We start from the raw sequence: 15,315 nt of genomic DNA, 5'->3' as shown, positions 1-15,315 counted from the left end.
CTCGGTAGACTAGAGAAACCAGGCTCTAAGAACAGCCAGAAGAGGACTGGTCACCCCTCGGTAGACTAGAGAAACCAGGCTCTGAGGACAGCCAGAAGAGGACTGGTCACCCTCGGTAGACTAGAGAAACCAGGCTCTAAGAACAGCCAGAAGAGGACTGGTCACCCCTCGGTAGACTAGAGAAACCAGGCCTTGAGGACAGCCAGAAGAGGACTGGTCACCCCTCGGTAGATTAGAGAAACCAGGCTCTGAGAACAGCCGAAGAGGACTGGTCACCCCTCGGTAGACTAGAGAAACCAGGCTCTAAGAACAGCCAGACGAGGACTGGTCCACTCGGTAGACTAGAGAAACCAGGCTCTGAGAACAGCCAGAAGAGGACTGGTCACCCCTCGGTAGACTAGAGACACAGGCTCTAAGACAGCCAGACGAGGACTGGTCACCCCTCGGTAGACTAGAGAAACCAGGCTCTGAGAACAGCCAGAAGAGGACTGGTCACCCCTCGGTAGACTAGAGAAACCAGGCTCTAAGAACAGCCAGAAGAGGACTGGTCACCCCTCGGTAGATTAGAGAAACCAGGCTCTGAGAACAGCCAGAAGAGGACTGGTCACCCCTCGGTAGACTAGAGAAACCAGGCTCTGAGGGGTGGCCAGTCCTCTTCTGGCAGTTCTTGGTAGACCAGAGAAACCAGGCTCTGAGAACAGCCAGAAGAGGACTGGTCAGCTCCTCGAGGCTGTTCCTCTCTAGGTTTCTTCCTAGGTTCTTGCCTTTCTAGGGAGTTTTTTTCTGGCCACTGTGCTTCAGTCTCTGTATTGTTTGCTCTTTGTGGTTTTAGGCTGGGTTTCTGTTAAGCACTTTTTTTTGTGACAATTGCTGATGTAAAAAAAAGGCTTTATAAAAATTAATTTAATTGATTGATGTGTGGAAACGGCAGGTCCAGACAGATTTTTAGGGGTGGCACCCAGTCGGTCTAGCAGTGTAATGAAAACACCTCTCGTTCCCAGTTGGCTCCGGCTAAATTGAAAACACACAGACCAACAACTTGACATGTGGAGTACTTTAATATACTTTCAGTAATATAAAAAAAAATGTGCCGTACCACCACTTTATAAAACCCTGTAAGTTGTCCGGTTTTAAAAAATCTGTTTCACAAATAAAAAATTTATAAAAGCAAATAAAAAGACTGACCAGATCGTTGATAATTAAACCATAAGGGAATTAAAAAAATTAAAATAACTGAATAGCGTCATCACATCTTCAATAGCTTCACATCATCTGGATTCAGTCAGTCTCGGCTGCTCGTCTCTTGTAGTCTAGCTAGAAAAACAAAAATCGCTGCATTAGGACAAACCAGAACACAGTTTGGTGATCAGACTCATGAAAGAAGTCACTTAGACTTAAAACAAACGTGCCAGTAAAAAAATGTTGAGTAGAACGAGAAAATTATCAAAATGCAAAATAACATATCCGTGCTTTAACTGTAGACAAACCCAGACATGACAATGATAGTCATTTTAAAATGGGTGTTAACTATTTAGAGAGTTTGTCCTCTGCGTAGGTAATACGAGGTACAAGACCTTCAGAAAGTATTCACACATTCTTGATAAAAAAAATAAAAATAAATGGGTTACAGCCTCAATAAAATATATATTAAATTGAGATATGTCACTAGCCTACACACAATACCCAATCATGTCAAAGTGAAATTGTTCATACAGTGGGGCAAAAAAGTATTTAGTCAGCCACCAATTGTGCAAGTTCTCCCACTTAAAAAGATGAGAGAGGCCTGTACTTTTCATCATAGGTACACTTCAACTATGACAGACAAAATGAGGAAAAAAAATCCAGAAAATCACATTGTAGGATTTTTAATGAATTTATTTGCAAATTATGGTGGAAAATAAGTATTTGGTCACCTACAAACAAGCAAGATTTCTGGACTCTGTGCAAGAAGTGTTTAACATGATTTTTGAATGACTACCTCATCTCTGTATCCCACACAAACTCAGCAAGAAAAAGAACATCCTCTCACTGTCAACTGCGTTTATTTTCAGCAAAACTTACATGTGTAAATATTTGTATGAACATGACAAGATTCAACAACTGAGACATAAACTGAACAAGTTCCACAGACATGTGACTAACAGAAATTGAATAATGTGTCCCTGAACAAAGGGGGGGGGGGGGGTTGCAAATTCAAAAGTAACAGTCAGTATCTGGTGTGGCACAGCTGCATTAAGTACTGCAGTGCATCTCCTCCTCATGGACTGCACCAGATTTGCCAGTTCTTGTTGTGAGATGTTACCCCAATTTTCCACCAAGGCACCTGCAAGACCTCGGACATTTCTGGGGGGAATGGCCCTAGCCCTCACCCCCCGATTCAACAGGTCCCAGACGTGCTCAATGGGATTGAGAGCCGGGCTCTTCGCTGGCCATGGCAGAACACTGACATTCTTGTCTTGCAGGAAATCACGCACAGAACGAGCAGTGTGGCTGGTGGCATTGTCATGCTGGAGGGTCATGTCAGGATGAGCCTGCAGGAAGGGTACCACATGAGGGAGGAGGATGTCTTCCCTGTAACACACAGCATTGAGATTGCCTGCAATGACAACAAGCTCAGTCTGATGATGCTGTGACACACCGCCCCAGACCATGATGGGCCCTCCACCTCGATCCCGCTCCAGAGTACAGGCCTCGGTGTAACGCTCATTCCTTCGATGATAAACGCGAATCCGACCATCACCCCTGATGAGACAAAACCACGACTCGTCAGTGAAGAGCACTTTTTCCCAGTCCTGTATGGTCCAGCGACGGTGGGTTTGTGCTCATAGGCGTCGTTGTTGCCGGTGATGTCTGGTGAGGACCTGCCTTACAACAGGCCTACAAGCCCGCAGTCCAGCCTCTCTCAGCCTATTGGGGACAGTCTGAGCACTGATGGAGGGAGTGTGTGTTCCTGGTGTAACTCGGGCAGTTGTTGTTGTCATCCTGTAACTGTCCCGCAGGTGTGATGTTCGGATGTACCAATCCTGTGCAGGTGTTGTTACACGTGGTCTGCCACTGCGAGGACGATCAGCTGTCCCTCCTGTCTACCTGTAGCGCTGTCTTAGGCGTCTCACAGTACGGACATTGCAAATTATTGCCCTGGCCACATCTGCAGTCCTCATGCCTCCTTGCAGCATGCCCAAGGCACGTTCACACAGATGAGCAGTGACCCTGGGCGTCTTTCTTTTGGTGTTTGTCAGAGTCAGCAGAAAGGCCTCTTTAGTGTCCTAAGTTTTCATAACTGTGACCTTAATTGCCTACCGTCTGTAAGCTGTTAGTGTCTTAATGACCGTTCCACAGGTGCATGTTCATTAATTGTTAATGGTTCATTGAACAAGCATGGGAAACAGTGTTTAAACCCTTTACAATGAAGATCTGTGAAGTTATTTTGATTTTTATGAATTATCTTTGAAAGACAGGGTCCTGAAAAAGGGACGTTTCTTTTTTTGCTGAGTTTACAATTATCTGTGAGTTCCCTCAATCGGGCCGTGGATAAAAAAAAACAGATTTAAACCACAAAGACCAGGGAGAGTTTCCAATGCCTCGTAAAAGAAGGGCACTTATTTGTAGATAGGTTAAAATAAAATAAATAAAACAGACATTGAATATCCCTTTGAGCATTTATTAATTACACTGTGGATGGTGTATCAATACACCCAGTCACTACAGAGATACAGGCGTCCTTCCTAACTCAGTTGCCGGAGAGGAAGGAAACTGCTCAGGGATTTCACCATGAGGCCAATGGTGACTTACAGAGTGTAAAGGCTGTGATAGGAGAAAACTGATGATGGATCAACCTAAATTGACAGAGTGAAAAGGAAGCCTGTACAGAATACAAATATTAAAAAAACATGCATCCTGTTTGCAACAAGGCACTGAAGTAAAACTGAAAAAATGTGGCAAAGAAATGAACTTTATGTCCTGAATACAAAGTGTTCAGTTTGGGGCAAATCCAACACGTCACTGAGTACCACTCATCATTTTATAGGTATGCTTGTCATTAGCAAGGACTAGGAATTAGTTTTTTGGATAAATAGAAACAGAAGTCAAAATCCTAGAGGAAAACCTGCTTTCCACCAGACAGAGTTTAATTCACCTTTCAGCAGGACAATAATCTAAAACACAAGACCAAATATACACTACGAGTTGATTACCAAGAAGACATTGAATGTTCCTGAGTGGCCAAGTTACAGTTTTGACTTAAATATATGGCAAGACCTGAAAATGGCTGTTTAGAAATGATCAACAACCAATTTGACAGAGCTTGAAGAATTTAGAAAATAATAAAAATTGCCAAATATTGTACAATCGAGGTGTGAAAAGCTCTTAGAGACTTACCCATAAAAAAAATCCTCACAGCTGTAATCGCTGCCAAAGGTGCTTCTAACATGTATTGACTACTGAGGGGGTTGACTACTGAGGGGGTTGACTACTCAGGGGGTTGACTACTCAGGGTGACTACTCAGGGGGTTGACTACTCAGGGGGTTGACTACTCAGGGGTTGACTACTCAGGGGGTTGACTACTCAGGGGGTTGACTACTCAGGGGGTTGACTTACTCATCTAACCAAAAACATTTTTACAAATGTTAGTTTTTTTTGTCCCACTTTGACATAGTATTCTGTGTCGCTAGTTGACAAAAAAAAAAAAAAAAAAAGACAAATCCATTTCAATCCCACTTGATAACAACAAAATGTTGTTGTACAGAAAGTAAAGGGGTATGAATACTTTGTGATACTAATAATAATACTAATATAATAATACTGTGTTATTGTGCATCTGGTTACCTGTTCTGGCAGGTAATACTAAGTATGTGTAATTACCTTCTGGTAGTAATACTAAGTAGTGAATTACCTGTTCTGGTAGGTAATACTAAGTATGTGTAATTACCTGTTTTGGGTAGGTAATACTAAGTATGTGTAATTACCTGTCTGGGTAGTAATACTAAGTATGTTAATACCTGGTCTGGTAGGTAATACTAAGTATGTGTAATTACCTGTTCGGGTAGGTAATACTAAGTATGTGTAATTACCTGTTCTGGGTAGGTAATACTAAGTATGTGTAATTACCTGTTCTGGTAGGTAATACTAAGTATGTGTAATTACCTCGTAGGAATACTAAGTATGGTAATTACCTGTTCTGGGTAGTAATACTAAGTATGTGTAATTACCTGTTCTGGGTAGGTAATACTAAGTATGTGAATTACCTGTGCTGGGTAGGTAATACTAAGTATGTGTAATTACCTGTTCTGGGTAGGTAATACTAAGTATGTAATACCTTTCTGGGTAGGTAATACTAAGTATGTGTAATTACCTGTTCTGGGTAGGTAATACTAAGTATGTGTAATTACCTGTTCTGGGTAGGTAATACTAAGTATGTGTAATTACCTGTTCTGGGTAGGTAATACTAAGTATGTTTAATTACCTGTTCTGGGTAGGTAATACTAAGTATGTAATTACCTGTTCTGGGTAGGTAATACTAAGTCTGTGTAATTACCTGCTCTGGTAGGTAATACTAAGTATGTGTAATGCCTGGTTACCTGCTCTGGCCTTAGTCCACTTGAGGGCGTGTCTGGGAGGGACCGAGGCAGTGGGGTGGTAGAAGGTGCAGCCAGTACGTTTACACTGGGCTCCAAACCTACAAGGCTGACAGAGACAGAACACGCTACAGTCTTCTTCATGATCAGCCACGTCTTCATTGATACCACAACATGTTAGTTAACAGAATAGAATACACACACACACACACACACACACACACCCACAACACACACACACACACACACACACACACACACACACACACACACACACACACACACACACACACACACACACACACACACACACACACACACACACACACACACAAAAATAAGCCCTCAATCATTATTAGTATCTGACCTTGGGATGGTAGAACAGGAAGCTCATCTTCTTACACTCTGGGAAGAAAGAACAGACACTTCTGGACTGGGGAGGAGTCACTGCAGGAAGACAAACTAAGAAAAAACCCACTGCTGTTAGAACAATTATTAACTTCCCACTCTAACTAAATGTCCTCAGGCTTCCACTCTAACTAAATGTCCTCAGGCTTCCACTCTAACTAAATGTCCTCAGGCTTCCACTCTAACTAAATGTCCTCAGGCTTCCACTCTAACTAAATGTTCCTTCAGCGCTTCCACTCTAACTAAATGTCCTCAGGCTTCCCCTCTAACTAAATGTCCTCAGGCTTCCACTTGAACTAACTGGGAGTAAGAGCTACAATTTAACAAAAGAAATACAGAGTAGATAACATGTAGTGAAAAGGAGAGAGCATAAAAGAGAGACAGTGATGCTGTGTGCGTTCTCTTACCTGTGTTCTGGTTTGGAAGGCATGGACACTCTGCTGGACATGCTCTTGACGCCGTATCCTTCATCCTCCTCGTCATCCTCCTCCTCCAGCTCGTCACTGTCTGGACCCTCGTCAGCCGCCTGGTTCACCCGCACCACGGAGCTCACCACTGGGGCCTTACGCTTCCTTGTTTCCCACTCCGGGTGCTGGAGACAACAGCAGAAAAGACAGTTAGAAAAAAAGCAATATTGATGTGAAGGTGTAAGAGCGTAATCTGTAGTCCGCTTTTATTCAACTAACTAACATGGACCACATACACACAGTTTGGTGAAGGTTATCTGTACCCTGCTGCTGCCTCCAACTCTGTATGCCCTGCAGTCTCTGCTGCTCCTACTATCCATGTGATAGCTGCCGTGCTGATGCCTGCTGTGAGACCCCGAGGATCCCTCTGACGACCTGTAGGCGTCTGCCGACCTGCCTGACCCTGAGGAAGGCCTGCCCTGGGGGCGGCTGGTAGATCTGAGTCGCCGCCCGAACTCCTCTTCCTCCAGAGTTAGATCCACGCAGGCGACCAGGCAGGACGCCCATGTCCACGGGGTCCTCGCCGATGAGTTCATCGTCCAGCTCGGGTTTGATGTCGATGACCTCCTCGGAGGAGTCCACCTGGGGCTCGACCGTGGAGGTACAGCTGGACGGGGAGGTCTTGTCTGAGGAGACCCTTCTAGACAGAATGGCAGTACAGTTAGTGAGAGTCAAAAGCTGGGCTGTTTGCTTTCGATAAAATGCTGAAGCTCTTGAACGACATGTAGGTCTTCAGAGGTCTTATGAGTTAGTGTTAGGGCTCTTCCACATTATCAAAGCCAACTAGAACAGTGATATTTTCAACATTTAATCCATGTCTCAAAAATCAACACTTACCTGTGCTCATGGGCGGAGCTGGACACGCGGGCCTCCGTCCTATCAGAGAGCGAACTGGACACCACAAGCCCCTTTGACCCCCCCACCCTTCCTCTGGCTCTTCGCAGCTGAGATGCCAGCTTCAGAGTAGAGCGGAGGCCTCATCGACTCTGGTTCTAGATATACACACGGAGAGAGAGATTGTCAATTTAGTTACACATGGACAGATAACACATGTCAACAGATATAGCAATTGTTTAAAAATGCATTGTCTCTATTCAAGAACAGAAAAGAGTAGACACTCAACACACAAGATTACTTTATATTACAGTATTATAACGACCCTGGCCTTGAAGTCTGTTACATAACCATTTCGGGTTCTCTTGATCTCTGATAGGGTGATACCCTCTCTCACCAGCCGCTACAGTAGATCTCTGATAGGGTGATACCCTCTCTCACCAGCCGCTACAGTAGATCTCTGCATAGCCGTGATAGCCCTCGTCTTCATCCAACCGCATACACGTGCCTATCTCTCTAAGACATAGTTATTACGCAGTGATCTAGCGACGTGCTCTTCACCAGCGACACCGCCAACCTACCTGCCATTAATCATAGCTTGGATTGAGATGATAACGCTCATTGCTTTCTTCTCACCCAGCCCCCACCCCACCTTCTCTGATAGGGTGATACCCTCTCTCACCAGCCGCTACAGTAGATCTCTGATAGGGTGATACCCTCTCTCACCAGCCGCTACAGTATTACTTTCAGTGAAAGCACAGACTCCTTTGGTGTAACCTGAATTTACCTACTGCCACAGACCTCCGTTTCTCCAGGACTCCGTGTAACCTGTTAATGACAACACACCAGGGTTAGGAGAAGCGTTTACACCTAACTAGCTATAACCTGGTCCCAGATCTGTTTGTGCCGTCTTGCCAAACAGCAATTCAATTACCTTAGAATTTGGCAAAATAGTACAAACAGATCTGGGACCAGACCTAGCTGGTTAGCTACATACCAGACAGTAAACTTGATGGTATTGTTTCCAAGGAAGAGGGCCAGGTCGTCAGACATCTGCTGTGATGTCTTCTTGTTGGCCACCATCACCATGATATAGTCTGGTAGCTCTTCATCTTGGGGAGACACAGTTACGACAGTTAACAGAATCACATCTGAAGCAAGGGATTCTACAACCCCTTTCAGAAGGTAAACAGTCAAGATTGCAGCTGATGCACAGGAGTTCAAACGCTGATGATATTTACACTTACCAACATAGGCATCAAGTTCTTGAAGTTTCCCCTTGATAGCAGACAAAAAAAAAAAGTATATTAAAAAAATACATTGTGAATTGCTAGCCTTGGTCAAAAAGACAACCTAGCTACTGTAACGTTACATGTTTGCAATGACTCTCTCGCATTCCCTTGCCTGGCTAGCTAACGTAGCTATATTTATCTGGATAACGTTCAGAGCAATTCATATCATGCCAAAACGCAAGCATAAAGTGTAATTAGATGTCATTGTATTTTTCGACACCTTTACACAAATTTTCTCATGGGTTACCTAGCTAGCGTTACTTAGGGTGTATTCATTCCGCCGATTCTGTTGCAAAACGTTTCTTAAACGGAAGCAAACAGGGATGGACCAACCTGCATTTGTCCAATAGAAACTCTCGTTTCTATCGTCGTTTTGCAACTGTTTGGACTACTGATTAAACCCCATTACTCCAAACAGTTTGAAAACGTTCCGTTTTTGCAACGAAAACTAGTGTTTCTATTGGACAGGTTCAGCAAACAGTGAGGGACCTACCTGAATCTGTCAAATAGAAACGCTAGCTTTCGTTGCAAAGGGACGTGGGACACACTTTTTACGCCACTTCGATGGTTGGAGAGCATTTTCGCTAACCCTTTCCTAACCTTAGTCTCCTAACATGCAACGTTAATTCTCCCAACCTGCCACGAAAAAGTCACTTCCGTATCGAAGTCGTGTGAAAATAGTTTTTATCAGTTGCTGGTAAGGGTACAGTAGCTAGCTACGTTTCCAAGACAAATAGTAGTATTATTGCTGTTGGTATGGGATATGGTATGGGGTATGGGATAGTGGAGGCTCAGGACTAGATACCTGCTATTTTTTTAATGGAGAATAATCTGTATACATACAAGAAGTATACAAATAGACAATGATAACATATGCTAGAGGGTAACACAAATGACAGATTATACAAAGACCTTAAAAGAAACACACATATTGATTGTTTTAAAAGATACGTGGTTTCCGGGACCTTGTTGTTGTTCTTCTTCCTCTGTGGGTTTTATGGCGGACTACACCCCAAAAGGTGTTAACCCAAAAAATAAAATACAAATAAATAAATCCATACATAATAGTAAAACTTAATCCACCCTAATAAAAATAGTACATTTCCAAAACAAACAAAACAAAACCTACTTCTTCCTTCTTGTAGTTCTCCATATCTCCCTTTTCAGGCTCTAGGACCTGAGAGGATGGTACAGCTTGTGCCAATATTCCATGTAACTCTTTTGCTGAAAATCTTTCAGCCTTGGGAACCGCTCCACCGCAATCACTACGATTTCTATCTTCCTGGACCTAGTCTCCACCTTGTCAGTGCCATTAATTACCACAGCTATAAAGGCCACAAAGTCCACCATCTTAACCTTAAAAATGTCAGGATCCTGCTGGTGAAAGGCAACCCCTGCATCCTGCAGTGTAGGCCTATCCGCTACCATGAACTCTTCTGATGCACCATTCAACCTCTCAACCCTTTTCACAGCTGCTGCATATGAAATGCTCAGTACAACCCTGACTTTGGCCACCTCGTTCTCTTTCACCCTTGTGGGGCATTCGAAAGACGTGGCTTCATGGTTCCCACCTCACTTTTATAACACATAATATGATCCTTTCCACAACTTGGACATCTCGGCTTCTCCCTTCTGCAAACACTTGCTATATGACCAAAAGCTTTACAATGATGCCGCTGCGTTGGTCTTGGGATAAATGCTCTGACTCTGTAGTTAATATACCCTAACTTCACTTGAGTAGGGAGAGACTCCATATCAAAAACAAAAGAACAGATAGACTCTTCACGTTTTCACCATTCAGCACACGATTCATCCGACGTGCTTCAATCACTGCAGGAATATTTTTTAATCTCTTCAAAATCGACTTCCTATGAGACGTCAGATATAACCCCCTTGAGGGGTGCCCTGTTCCAAAGAGACACACAAGACACTTCAAATTCGACCGTGAAGGCCTGATTCATGCAGTCTCCTCTGAAAAGTTGATGTTGAGATGTGTCTGTTTGTTGAACTCTGTGAAGCTATAGAGATATCTACTGCAGCCTTCATCCTCCACATACAACACCTGTTCTGCCAGTCACATTCTGTTAAAGGTCCCCAAAGCACACACATCCCTGGGTCGCTCGTCTTTTCAGTTCGCTGCAGCTAGCGACTGGAATGAGCTGCAACAAACAGTCAAACTGGACAGTTTTATCTCAATCTCTTCATTCAAAGACTCAATCATGGACACTCTTATGTATTTTTGTCTCTACCTTCTTGCCCCTTGTGCTGTTGTCTGTGCCCAATAATGTTTATACCATGTTTTGTGCTGCTACCATGTTGTGCTGCTGCCAGGTTGTGTTGCTACCATGTTGTTGTCATGTTGTGTTGCTACCATGTTGTTGTTTTGTTGTGTTGCTACCATCTTGTTGTCATGTTGTGTTACTAACATGCTGTGTTGTCATGTGTTGCTGCCATGCTATGTTGTTGTCTTAGGTCTCTCTTTATGTAGTGTTGTGTTGTGTCTCTCTTGTTGTGATGAGTGTTTTGTCCAATATTTTAATTACATTTATTTTTATTTTTAATCCCAGCCCCCGTCCCCGCAGGACGCCTTTTGCATTTTGGTAGGCCCTCATTGTAAATAGGAATTTGTTCTTAACTGACTTGCCTAGTTAAATAAAAGGTTAAATACATAATTTCATATGTGTTATTTCATAGTTTTGATGTCTTCACTATTATTCTACAATGTGTCAAAATAAAGAAATATCCTTGAATAAGTAGGTGTTCTAAAACCTTTGACTGGTACTTGTATATTTACAAATAAAATATGGGGGATTGGAAATGATGCTGATAATTACATTGATGGAAGCTACAACCTATCTGCAATATTAAAGCTGATCTACCTCCCAAAATAGTTTGAATAAAAAATCTATAATTAAGAAGGTGCTCCTAATGTTTTGTCCAGTCAGTGTACACTCCTACATGTTGGTTAACCAATGAACACTAGGGGGCAGACTGTGACTGTTATAAACAACAGTGGTGAATTTGTATCAGTTTATACACAACTCTCTTCAACAGCTCAACAGAACACATCTGTCAACTCACTTCAACAGCTCAACAGAACACATCTGTCAACTCTCTTCAACAGCTCAACAGAACACATCTGTCAACTCTCTTCAACAGCTCAACAGAACACATCNTTCAACAGCTCAACAGAACACATCTGTCAACTCTCTTCAACAGCTCAACAGAACACATCTGTCAACTCTCTTCAACAGCTCAACAGAACACATCTCATTAAACTCTCTTCAACAGCTCAACAGAACACATCTGTCAACTCTCTTCAACGGCTCAACAGAACACATCTGTCAACTCACTTCAACAGCTCAACAAAACACATCTCAGTCAACTCTCTTCAACAGCTCAACAGAACACATCTCAGTCAACTCACTTCAACAGCTCAACAGAACACATCTCAGTCAACTCTCTTTAACGTCTTCAACAGCTCAACAGAACACATCTCAGTCAACCACAGGTTGGTGGCACCTTAATTGGGGAGGACGGGCTCGTGGTAATGGCTGGAGCCGTCCTCTCCTCAGCAGCCTCCACTGCATTCACCTCATGTGTTCACAGGATGACAGAAAGGACACAATATCAGTTGGATGACAAAGCAAGCAGTGAAAGCGTTACCATGTTAATCTCTCAATACCACTAGGTTGACGCAAGTGAAGTTTAATCTAGCGTTGTAGATTTGAACTCAGCAGTTATTCATTTTTCAAGTCATTACTTAATATATTGAGTTTATATACCAATTCTGGGGTCAATTTGAATAATGGTTGAAATTAATATGTGTCAAATATTTTCAGCGTCAGTTAAGTGGTATATTCTGGTCATCTTTGAATTCTTTGTTTGTGTAAATTATTTTAATCTTATTTGGTACACTCCACATTAGCATTCCAAAATACTTCAATAGACTCTCACAGCTGTAATACATTGACTGTACAAGTGGCAGGACTTCCAGTTTATATACTGAACAAATATATAAACACAACATGTAAAGTGTTAGTCCCATGTTTCATTATCTGAAATAAAAGGTCCCAGAAATGCACAAAAAGCTTATTTCTCAAAAAATCTTGTCCACAAATTTGTTTACATCCCTGTTAGTGAGCATTTCTCCTTTGCCAAGATAATCCATCCACCTGTCAGGTGTGGCATATCAAGAAGCTGATTAAACATCATGATCATTACACAGGTGCACCTTGTCCTGCGTACAATAGAAGGCCACTCTAAAATGTGCAGTTTTGTCACACAACACAATGCCACAGATGTATTTTTGAGGCATCCTGACTGCAGGAATGTCCACCAGATCTGTTGCCAGAAAATGGAATGTTAATTTCTCTACTATAAGTCGTCTCTAACGTTGTTTTACAGAACGTGGCTGTACGTCCAACCGGCCTCACAACTGCAGACCACATGCAACCACGCCAGCCCAGAACCTCCACATCCGTTTTCTTCACCCGTGGTATTGTCTGAGACCAGCCACCCGGACAGCTGATGAAACTGAGGAGTATTTCTATCTGTAAAAGTCCTTTTTGTGGGGAAAATCTCATTTTGATTGGTTGGGCCTGGCTTCCCAGTGGGTAGGCTTATGCCCTCCCACGCCCACCCATGGCTGCACCCCTTGCAAATGATTTTGAGGATTACCATTACACATACAAAGAATTAGTTATTAATAGTTTCCTTGTTTTTTGAGATATCAATACCAAAATCTTAGGGACGCCCATGATAGCTATGACAAGTTGATAGGCCACTGTGGAGTGGATTGATCAGAATTTTTGATTTGTCAATAACTCAGCCATCTTTTGACCAACTAAGTTAAGGCGTACCATACGGTCTGCATCTCAAATTTGGTTTCATATGGTCATATTTTCTTGAGAAGACCAAATATTTGTAGCATATTTTAGCACCTTAGCATCTTAGAATCTTAGCATAGTAGCATTTTAGCATATTAGCATCTTAGCATCTTAGCATAGTAGCATAGTAGCATTTTAGCATCTTAGCATCTTAGCATCTTAGCATCTTAGCATCTTAGCATCTTAGCATCTTAGCATCTTAGCATCTTAGCATCTTAGCATCTTAGCATAGTAGCATTTTAGCATATTAGCGTATGTGCATTTCTAGTGTGGGCATCTTTGAATGCATCAATGTTATTTTCCCCAACTCTTTAGGGATTACTGTGATGAATCCAAAGCCCAACTTTGGAGTGAATCTGATTTTTAGTCCATGAGAAGAAGATTGTTTCTGATTATTTTAAGCATTAGCGTTACATTAGCATCACTAAAGTGAATTATTAATAGTTTCCTTTTTTTTTTTTTTAAGATATCAATGCCAAAGTTAGCATGGTTCATCAAACTAAGTTCAGAGATGTACCATGGACCTACATACCGGTGTTAATTTAATCTTTAATGACTTAGCTTTTCTCAAACTAAGTTAAAAGCGATGTAGCATGGGGCCTACGAACCGGTGTTCATTTTGTCTTATTCTATCCAGACGGACCTTATTGGTCCTTGAGTCAGATTTGTTCAGCATGAGGAGAGACCCCTACATACAAAATTTCAAGTCTCAAGGTCAACGACTGATATGAAGGTTTAAGTGAGGCTGCTTATTACAGTGCCTCCTAAAGGTCAATCGGTGCCATTCTTTTAGACTCAGTTACGCATGGCCTCTGGTTTCTGTGTGGCAAATTATAAAATAAGTCACCCATCTATACATTAATTGTTTGACCTTGCCAATAATTTTTTTTATACAAATCTGCCAATAACACCAAGTTTCTCAGCCTGAATTAAACATATGACTTAGGAAAAACACATGTAAATGAGAACAGTTTCATGGTTTTTATCCCCTGGGCCTACTGACGCGATGCCAAGTAAAGCAAAGTGCTTGGGTGGGTGACCAATGACGACAGATGTTACAGATGTCACACAATGCCCTGAGTACCACTACCTGGTAGGTCCGGGGGGGGGTTACTGTAGTATTACGTCCTGGCTTTGTCTTTGGTGTTGCGTCCCTTAGGGCAGTGTTTTCCAAACTCCGTCCTGGGGACTCCAAGAGGTGTACGTTTGGCACCTTTTGTTTTTTTTGCCCTAGCCCTACACAGCTGATTCAAACAATCGAAGCTTGATGATGTGCTAAGGCAAAAAAACTTTTTTTTTTTTTATGTGGGCAACAACAAAAAAAAATGTATGTGAGAACCAGCCCACCGCTTCTCTTCAGTCTGTTTTCTGTTTCTTCTCAGGGAAAGCTTCCTGTTTTGCAGCCGCTCAGTGCCACCCAACAGGAAGGATCTCGCTCTCTCCTTCTAGACAAGGTTCTCTCTCTCTCCCTCAGGCCCCCCTTGTCTGGTGAGTCCATTCGCGTGTCATTGTTGTTGACAGTGTCAAAGCCACAGCCTACGCTTCTGCCTCTGTGACTGCCAGCCAGGGACAATAAGCTGGTGTCATCTCAGATATTGTATGTCGTTTGTGTTTAGTTTAGGGGCGGCAGGTAGCCTAGCGGCAGGTAGCCTAGTGGTTGCGGCAGGTAGCCTAGTGGTTAGAGCAGGTAGCCTAGCGACAGGTAGCCTGGTGGTTAGAGCAGGTAGCCTAGTGGTTAGAGCAGGTAGCCTAGTGGTTAGAGCAGGTAGCCTAGTGGTTAGAGCAGGTAGCCTAGTGGTTAGAGCAGGTAGCCTAGTGGTTAGAGCATTGGCCCAGTAACCTGATCTGAAT

At 42.8% G+C, this 15,315-nt stretch overlaps 1 protein-coding gene across 3 annotated transcripts; it reads right to left on the bottom strand.

Moving 5' to 3' along the window:
• Positions 1-1,039: 1,039 nt before the first annotated feature.
• LOC112072974 (zinc finger CCCH domain-containing protein 14-like) lies at positions 1,040-8,619 on the bottom strand. Of its 3 annotated transcripts, XM_024140343.2 has the most exons (7): positions 8,531-8,619; positions 8,281-8,395; positions 8,071-8,111; positions 7,287-7,441; positions 6,713-7,086; positions 6,390-6,574; positions 5,406-5,683 (listed from the first exon to the last, which is right to left on the bottom strand). In XM_024140343.2, exons 4-7 carry the CDS (start codon positions 7,294-7,296, stop codon positions 5,494-5,496), a joined length of 759 nt encoding a protein of 252 aa, XP_023996111.2. In that variant the 5' UTR covers positions 7,297-7,441; positions 8,071-8,111; positions 8,281-8,395; positions 8,531-8,619; the 3' UTR covers positions 5,406-5,493. The 3 variants fall into 3 exon arrangements, with proteins under 3 accessions (XP_023996110.1, XP_023996111.2, XP_070296099.1); XM_024140342.2 differs by lacking the exons at positions 8,071-8,111; positions 8,281-8,395; positions 8,531-8,619 and adding an exon at positions 1,040-1,314 and having other exon boundaries at positions 5,578-5,683; positions 6,713-7,089; XM_070439998.1 differs by lacking the exons at positions 8,071-8,111; positions 8,281-8,395; positions 8,531-8,619 and having other exon boundaries at positions 5,407-5,683; positions 6,713-7,089.
• Between the last annotated feature and the right edge of the window lie 6,696 nt (positions 8,620-15,315).

This window comes from Salvelinus sp. IW2-2015, unplaced genomic scaffold (assembly GCF_002910315.2).
Source record: "Salvelinus sp. IW2-2015 unplaced genomic scaffold, ASM291031v2 Un_scaffold2112, whole genome shotgun sequence".
Taxonomy (NCBI): Eukaryota; Metazoa; Chordata; class Actinopteri; order Salmoniformes; family Salmonidae; genus Salvelinus; species Salvelinus sp. IW2-2015.
This window is presented reverse-complemented; position numbering and strand designations above follow the sequence as displayed.